At 32.3% G+C, this 8,758-nt stretch overlaps 1 protein-coding gene, 1 long non-coding RNA gene and 1 pseudogene across 4 annotated transcripts; 1 reads left to right on the top strand and 2 right to left on the bottom strand.

The window, feature by feature from the left end:
* Positions 1 to 250: 250 nt before the first annotated feature.
* LOC104236160 (uncharacterized) lies at positions 251 to 3,475 on the bottom strand (annotated as a pseudogene).
* Positions 3,476 to 5,429: 1,954 nt separating this feature from the next.
* On the bottom strand, positions 5,430 to 7,425 carry LOC104236159 (uncharacterized). 3 transcript variants are annotated; one of them, XM_070172360.1, is made up of 6 exons: positions 7,333 to 7,425; positions 6,912 to 7,006; positions 6,693 to 6,833; positions 6,431 to 6,550; positions 5,748 to 5,843; positions 5,430 to 5,640 (listed from the first exon to the last, which is right to left on the bottom strand). In XM_070172360.1, exons 3-6 carry the CDS (start codon positions 6,831 to 6,833, stop codon positions 5,524 to 5,526), a joined length of 474 nt encoding a protein of 157 aa, XP_070028461.1. In that variant the 5' UTR covers positions 6,912 to 7,006; positions 7,333 to 7,425; the 3' UTR covers positions 5,430 to 5,523. The 3 variants fall into 3 exon arrangements, with proteins under 3 accessions (XP_070028461.1, XP_009788339.1, XP_070028460.1); XM_009790037.2 differs by lacking the exon at positions 7,333 to 7,425 and having other exon boundaries at positions 6,912 to 7,310; XM_070172359.1 differs by lacking the exon at positions 7,333 to 7,425 and having other exon boundaries at positions 6,693 to 7,317.
* Positions 7,426 to 7,565: 140 nt separating this feature from the next.
* Positions 7,566 to 8,456, top strand: LOC138889192 (uncharacterized). Its single transcript, XR_011407004.1, has 2 exons — positions 7,566 to 7,903; positions 8,044 to 8,456. It is a non-coding gene; the product is annotated as an uncharacterized lncRNA (long non-coding RNA).
* The last annotated feature ends 302 nt before the right edge of the window (positions 8,457 to 8,758 follow it).

Raw genomic sequence — 8,758 nt, 5'->3', positions numbered from 1 at the left:
TTTTTGTAGGCTTGCAATAAGATCAGATTCTCTCTTCAAAGTCAAAGTATATTTTACAAATAAATATCTCATGTCCCCTATCATTGTGTCTCTTTCTATTTATAGGGAACATGTTCTTAAAAATCCTAATAGTACAAATCCAGATAATATTCACTAGAATATTCTCTTTAGTGTCCTATCTTAAAACTAGTCGTTATAGCTCTACCAAAGGTATTCGACCTTGGCCTCGATCTTTGACGACTCCTCGACTTTAGTCCTTGCTGACTCTTCGACCATGACCTTCACTGTTTCTTAGATCACTTTGACACGTGGCGACCTGAGAATATTTTACTAATACCATTTTGACTTAAAGTATTCTAAAGATAGATTTTGACCCATACACTATTTCAAAGGCACATTCAACATTTTCCATTTCCAAATCAGGCTGCAACTATACAAAGTCCTTCCTGTCTGCCACAAATAATCTACCAGAAGAATTCTAAAACAAATGATAGGTAGCTAACTAAAACTTACTAGGAGAAACATAATTGACTGCATTAATTTCTAAAGTTATATCATCCATGGAATTTAAAGAACCTAAAGAAGCATGAGTCATACATATGACTAGAGCAAAATCAAACAAGCAATACGAGTGAAATTTCAGTGAAAAACGAGGCCCGAATTATAAGGAGAGAAAGAAATTCATTGAAAGTGGTGGCTGAGAGCATAGTTCTGGAGTTATCCATGCATTCTTACCTAGTTTTGAGCATGCAAAGAAATGACAAAGATATCGAAAGTCTTTTTGTTAATCTCTTAGGAATGTAATGGAAAGGAATGACATTGTTTCTCTTCAAACGCCAGTGTTTGATACCTAAGATCATCTCCAACCTTAACACCAAATTTCACATCAAAATGGTGTAACACCAAATTTACTCCAATCATTATCATTTTTTATATTAAAAAAGAATATTTCTTCTCTCTCTTCTATATTATATTATTATCTTCTATTTAAATTTTAGTTTTTATTTTCCTCAAACAAATTCTATCTTTTTTCTTTATTCCATATTCATCATATATAATTCACATTCACCACTTATATAATCATTTATTACAAATTTATTTTAAAGGATAAATCAACTAAAAGTAAAATCATTGATAAAAGATAATTAAATAAATATTACATCATAGTCAAATTTAATTTAAGTACCACATAAATATTTAACTTTCGCCTCTATTCTCCCATAAATGCTCGATATATGCATTACGAAGTGTGAAATGCGCATCTTTATCCTTAATTCAACTTTCTTTTGTTAATCTTGCACCTCTTTTCTTTTTAATTTTCTTTTTTAAATTTTAGTTTTCACTTTTCATTTTTAGCAACATTAGATATCTTACATTTTCATTTTTCATTTTTAAATAATGGTTATATTTCTTTGTATATGATTATAATAATAATAAAATTAACTTATAATTTTATATAAATATAATATATACAAAAAATAATATATCAAAAAATAGGATATAAAATTAAAATTATAAAGATCTTAATATAAAAACTAATTATATACACAATATATGATAAATTAAAAGTCCAAAAAAATAAAAAAAAAATAATAATAAATCAAATTTGGTGTTGATTGGTGCAACACTATTCATGCACTATAAAGGTGCAAGATTTGGTTTAAAGTCGACTTTTGTTAAATAAAAGAAATTGTGTATTCTATAATAATTGAAATCCATGAAATTAATTACCTTAATAAGGATTGGATTATCAGCAGAAAGAGTCATAAAGGTAAGATATCCCCCCCCCCCCCCATCATCCTAGCACTGCTGAAAATAACTGCAAATAATACCTGCAAAAGAGATCAATTTAAGATCAGAATTATTAATATCATATAAAACAAAATCAATGACATAATTTAATTCCCTTTAAATTGGAAAGAAAATAAATTAGAACTCAAAAAGCTAACATCAGCAGTAAGATTAAGGTCCGTGTCTTTGCATCCAAGCTCTTTGAGAATCTTCCTCAAGTGTATGAATGGACTGGAAATCTCTGTCAACAATAATGCTGCTATAATTTCTGAATCACACTGCATGTCACAAACAATTCTTAGTTATAAGGAAGATTTAACTAATATATACACTGTCAATCCACATTTTATTTACACTACTAGTGTATTTATTGTGTTGTAACATATAACTTGCCTCATTTTCATAATATTAATTTTACTTTTTACAGATTCTTACCTTTAATTATCCTCTAGATGACCAACAGTGTTAATTTTTTTTTTAAGGTAAACTCAAATTAAGAAAACAACAAAAACTCAGTGTATTCTCATAGGTGGAGTATGGGGAGAGCAGCGTGTAGGCAGACTTTACCCCTACCTTGAGAAGGTAGAGAGGTTGTTTCCGATAGATCATCGACTCAAGAAAAAATGCAAAAAGAAACAGTAACATCAAGCAATAATATCAGCAAGATAACAAGAAAGCGAAGCGAAAAATTAAGAAAACAAGAACAAATATTGAAATTGAAACCAAAACGAAAGGATGATCTAACTTACCCATTCATAGGCAAGCGAAGCTACAAGACCAACAACAACTCACCAAATGATGAATTAAGTTGTCAATCTTCACTTGCTTGTCGAAAAGGCAACATACAAAATCATAAATAAGATAGGCCAATGTCACTGCCATTGCCCTAATCTGTTTAATATTTGTCAGCATCACCATTAAAAATTTAAAATAGAGTTAACTTTGCTATTTTCTTAAGAAAAATGAAAACAAAAAATACCAATATAATATTACCTGCTTGGGAGAAGATCTTGAAGCCAAAGTGGTAGGTGTTGTCTTGATTTTCTTACCATATTTGGTTTTCCTTATTTCTTGAAGGAAAGGGTTTTCCTATTTCTTAGAAGGAAACATGAATCTCCCATATTTGGCTAGTCCTTTTTCTGGTAAGAAAAGGTTTGCACTTCAGGACTCTTCTTTCTTATTCAGTAGCATCCACAATGTAGCCATATGCGGTGGTTTGAGAATCGTGTTTAGAGGGAGAACTTTACGGGACAAGTGTTAGTGTGTCACTTGTGTTTGTCTCTTCGTGAGGTTGCTCTCTCAATATTTTTGTACTCTCTTTTATTACATTGGATTGCTCATCTCTGCCCGTGGACGTAGGTCAATTGGCCGAACCACGTTAAATGTTTGTATCTCTTTTGGTATATTTCTCTTTTGTTATCTGATTTATCGTCGTTCAAGTATTGCTTTTCTAGCTTTCGCTATTTCACATGACACATGATTTATTTCGGTCCTAACACAGATGACAGACTGGAGAACTCCAATCTTGAACAGAAATAGAAGCTAATATTACTGCTAAAATTGCATGAACAGTGGAAACCAAACGGTTGCAGAAGTCAAAAGAACGATTGGGAAATATTTTTCTAGTTAATAAAAATAATGTTGTCCATGATACAACTACCAAATTTATGATAGACTCATCCATCTAGCAGCAAATTCCCAGAACAGCAAAAATGTTTTTTCTTAGAATAAAAATAAATAATATAAGAAACAGATATATGAGATTCCTGTTAAGAAAAAACAAGAAAGTTGGCGAGTAGTATTAGTAACTCAATTCAAGAGTTTCACTAACATTAGCACAAAATCTTAGAGCAGTATACTTAATTGTAGAAAACATGCTTAAACTTTACGCAATTAATCTTGGTAGATTAACCATTTAAAAATATTGAAAAAGGAATTAAGAAACAGTTCTGTAGGTCATATTAATTAGGTACTAATCTCGACGCATATTCTTTAGAATTCATTTCTAGCTCTACAACTCGAAAAGAAAAAAACTTGCATTTGTTAGAATGTGACATTTGAGTACTGGTGAAGTAATGTTATAGTAGATTATGCTCACCAATGATTCCATTAAATTAATAAGTTTGACCTGATTTCAAAATTATAGTTTCAGGAAAATGTCTGTGAGAAATAAGTTGACCTAATTTCAAATTTTATCGTAGTTCCTTAAAGATGATGTGAGAATTAAAAATATTTAATATTTCGAATACGGATATCACGTTATTAAAAGGAAATCGTAAATATTTTTTCTGTTTCTCGGAGCTTGATAAAGCTGAGCTCAATCTCCAGATTCAGCAAGTAATTGAGATTGGATCTGAGATGAAAGATGAACTCGAGAGGGAGATATTGGCAGATGAGAGAAAAATGTTTTTCTTTCTTATGTAAAAATGAAAAGAGAGACATATTATATACATGAATAACTTAGCCACTGGGCCCCACATATAACTAATATACTAACATACTGACTAACTACAATTAACGCTAATTACAACCAACTTTAACTGTACAGTAGTTCACAGTTTTAGTTGGGAACTGAACAGCTTCCACCATCGGCCCGGTGCCGCCGTCATGTTGGTTTGCTTACTCTGCTCTCCTATCTGTTTTTGTTTCTTATTATCTCGTTGCTCTTATCTTTTATTTTCTATTGTACTATTTTGTTTAATTAAGAAATGGCAAATTAATCATATAATATTTTTAAAAATTAATAGTAATAAATAGGTTAACTAAACAAATTATTAGAAATGAAAAAACTTGGTTATATTTTGAAGGGTTGGACCGTGAACTAACGCTTAGCCCATCTTAACCTAACATATTTCAGTCCAAGAAATAGGGTGAAATTCAAAAATAGTCAGATTTACAACTAGTCGTTCAAAAATAGCTCAATTTCAAAAGTAATCGAAATTTAGCCACTTTTCATGTAAAGATAAATCTGAGCAAAAACACTGTTCAAAACCCGGAAAATACGCCAGTGTATTATGCTGGAGTTCCAGCATAAGTATACTTGAACTCCAGCATATTATACTGGAGTTCCAGCAAGTATACCGGTCCAGCATAATATAGTAGAATTTGGAGCACTAGTGCTCCAGTCTCCAGGATTATTATACTAGAGCCAGCAAAGAATACTGGTCCAGCATAATATGCTGGAATTCATACACAGGTGCACCGAACTCCAATATATTATGCTGGATCAATCTCTGTTGCAGCAAAATAGTGGCTATTTTTCATTGACTTAGTAAACGCTGGCTATTTCTAAATGACTAATCCGAAAATTAGTTATACCGTGCTATTTTTACCAAGAAACATTGACCCGCTCATTCATTGACATAGTTCATATTACTCTGCTCAAATTTAGCTCATTTCCACTTATTTGACATTCCAGCTTTGATGCTTTATCATTAATATTTAATTGCTAACCGTTGTTCGATTCAATTGGCGTGCACCTATACAATTTTATTGGGTAACTACTATTTTGGCTAGGTATTGAGTAACTATACCGACCAAGTCGTAGACAGATCGAAATAAGTCACCTATAGTGTTTTAGCTATTTGAAAACAGACCTTCCATTTTTTTTCTATTCTATCCTTTTATTCATGGCAGTGTAAGGGAAAGGGATGAATCTGTTTCTCCTCAAAAGTTATGAATGTTTGATACAGAAGAATTTGATTTGCTCTATGATACAAATTATCAGCAAAATTACATATTTGAAGGAACAGTTTTTGCTTTAGTTCTCCTAGAGAATTTGTACATGATCATCCTAGCAATTTTATAGAACCAAAAAGCACTAACAAGTTGCAGTCCAAAAGCCATGGCCTGGAAAATCATAGAAAAATTATGTCACCAATTTGTTATTTTAAAATTAGCTTTTGTTTTAAAAGAAATTGTGATTACGCCATAATTATAGAAGCACTTGTAATTACCTTAATGAGGATTGGATTATCAGCTGAAAGAGTCACATAGGTTAGATATGGCCCTCCTACCATCCTAGCACAGCTGAAAATTACTGCAAATAAAACCTGCAAATTAAAGCGATTATCATGGCTTAGTGATTACATACATATTGGATGTCATTCCATTGATAATAATTACTCTGTACAATTACAAATTTTAAGCTTTCACATAGTATTTTATATAGGGCAGCCCGGTGCACTAAACTTCTGCTACGCGCGGGGTCTGTAGCAGAGCCGCACTACAAGGATCTATTGTATGCAGCTTTACCCTATATTTCTGCAAAAGATTGTTTCCATGGCTCGAACACATGACCTCCTGATCACATGACAACAACTTTACCAGTTACACCAAGGTTCCCCTTCTCACGTGGTATTTTATCTAACTAAAAAATTCAACTGCAACTTAATATTTTCTACTGCTATATATCATTTTAAATCCATTATCCAGTTCAACAAAATTTCTTTATAGTGGAAATAAAGTAGATAAATTAGAACTTGAGAAGCTAATATCAACTGCAAGATCTAGATTGGTGTCTTATAAGTTAATAACTTAACTCTGTTTCACTAAACTAATAGTATCAAATAAAATGAAATCAAGGGAAAAAAATATCTTTAAATTGGAAAGAGAATAAATTAGAAGTCGAGAAACTAACATCAGCAGCAAGATTAAGGTCAGTGTCTTTGTATCCAAGCTCTTTGAGAATCTCCCTCAAGTGTAAGAATGGACTGGAAATCTCTGTCAACCACAATGCTGCTACCATTTCTGAACCACACTGCATATTACAAAACTTTTCATAGTTAAAAGTGAGGATTTAAACATTTTGTATTTAGATGTATTTTAATAGGCCAAAAAAAGGATCTTATTACCAAAAAAACAAAAAACAAAAAACAAAAAAAGAAGAGGATTTTACTTGCCCATTCATAGTAAAGCCCAGCTCCAAGTCCAACAGCACTAACCAAATGATGAATTAAGTTATCAATCTTCACTTGCTTGTCAAATAGACAGCATACAAAATCATAAATAAGATAGGCTACACTCACTGCTATTGCCCTCATCTGTTCAGTTTTTTCAAACATCACCATTAGAGCAAGACTTGAAAATATTATCAAGAAAAAAATTCCAATACAAAATACCTGCTTGGTAGTAGATCTTGAAGCCAAAGGACTAATAGGGCCACTCCAATCTTGAACAGAAATAGAAGCTAATGTTACTGCTAAAATTGCATGAACTGTGGAAACCAAACGGTTGCAAAAATCAAAAGAACGATTTGGAAATATTTTTCTTGTTAATAAAAATAATGTCGTCCATGATACAACTCCAAATACTATTAAATTTATGATTGACTCATCCATCCGGCAGAAAATTCTCAGAACCGCAAAAAGGATTTTTAAGAATAAAATGAGATTTCGGATAAGAAAAGAACAAGAAGTCGTCGGCCAGGTAGTATTAATAACTAAATTTAAGAGTTTCATTAAATGTAATTGGGCAGGTAGCTGACGGTTCAGATTCATTGCATTATTTTTCTCAAGTCTAAAACATAGATGGTTAACCTACCTCGGGCCAAGATTTATGTGCTTTTAATTTCTTTCTCGGAAATTTTTGGTAATCTATTAAGGGGGAAGGAGAAGACTTTTGAAATGTGTGGTTAAGCAAGTTCAAGGGGCAAAAGCTTTGTATGACCATGATATTTATATAGCTATCAACTTTTAATAATAAAGTAACAATAACAGGTCTCTAAAATTAGGCCTTTTGTCTCTTGTAATGTTGCTTCGTTGTATTTATACTGTGGGTTGTCGTATATTTGCTCTAATTTCGAATGTCCAATCAGGAAAATGACCAGGAAGGGGGCTTCAATTGGATATGGGCTAGGAAAGTTCCTAGTAAGATCAAATATTTCCTTTGGCTTATTATTAAAAGCCAAAGCCATAGAGTACATTCATGTAGCAGGAGGATGTCAGGAAAAACTGACTTGGTCATTCAGATCAAATGGCACACCCCTAAAAGGGACCACTACAAACTCAACACTGATGGTGAAACCCTTCAAAATGGACTGGTGGGAGGCCTGGGCGGGGTTATCAGGAATAGCAGGGGGGACTAAGTAATGGCTTCATGGAAAAAATAACCTGTACTAACATACTACACTGTGAATTAATAGCATTGATGCAGGGGCTAAAGATGGCGATAACAAATAATGGATTCTGCTCAGGCAATTAATTGTATCAATAGAGATAACCTAATTTTTGACAATTTGATATGTGAATGCAGGTGATCACTCCTGGTAGCACTGGCCCGTCCACCAGTAAACCACGTCTTCAGAGAAGCAAATAGAGTCACGGACAAGCTAGTGAAGGAAGCAGGGAAGTGGACTGAAGTGGATAGAAATTTTTTGGTAGTTACTCCGATGTTTACCAATAAAAGAAAAATAATGGTTTGTAATAACATTAATGTAGCAATAGATTACTCTTTATTTGTAGACGCGAATATCGTACTACATATTGTAACTGACACTAATTAGTTTATGTTATTACATATTATATCCTTTTAACCAAAAAAATAGAGGATATTTCGTTGTGCTAACATTGCTTGCCAGTTTCCTTAAAAACATTACTATGTAATTAAATGACCAATATTCAATACATGTGTTTGTAGGTAGAACTTTTCTCCTTTTATTATGATTAGTTGATATTCTTATTCATTATATTACTTAACCATGATAAGTTGATATGATCTGGTATAAACATCCGATGGGAATAAATCTTTACCTGACTGAATTGTATTGATCTTCTCCTAATTAACTTTAGTGAAACTAATTCACAAAACTTAAATCATATAATCGTACCTTGATGATTACTCCATTTCTTTTAATTTCATAAATAAATTGCAAAATTCAGCTTGTACTTAGACATGTCAAATTCTGATGCACAAGGATCCAAGTATCGCTCAGTCGTAGGCACCCATCAGACAGCTAGCTTCGCCACAT

Source organism: Nicotiana sylvestris, chromosome 4 (assembly GCF_000393655.2).
Source record: "Nicotiana sylvestris chromosome 4, ASM39365v2, whole genome shotgun sequence".
In the NCBI taxonomy this organism is placed as follows: Eukaryota; Viridiplantae; Streptophyta; class Magnoliopsida; order Solanales; family Solanaceae; genus Nicotiana; species Nicotiana sylvestris.
Note: the sequence above shows the minus strand (reverse complement) of the source record. Positions and strands in the feature narration are given on the sequence as shown.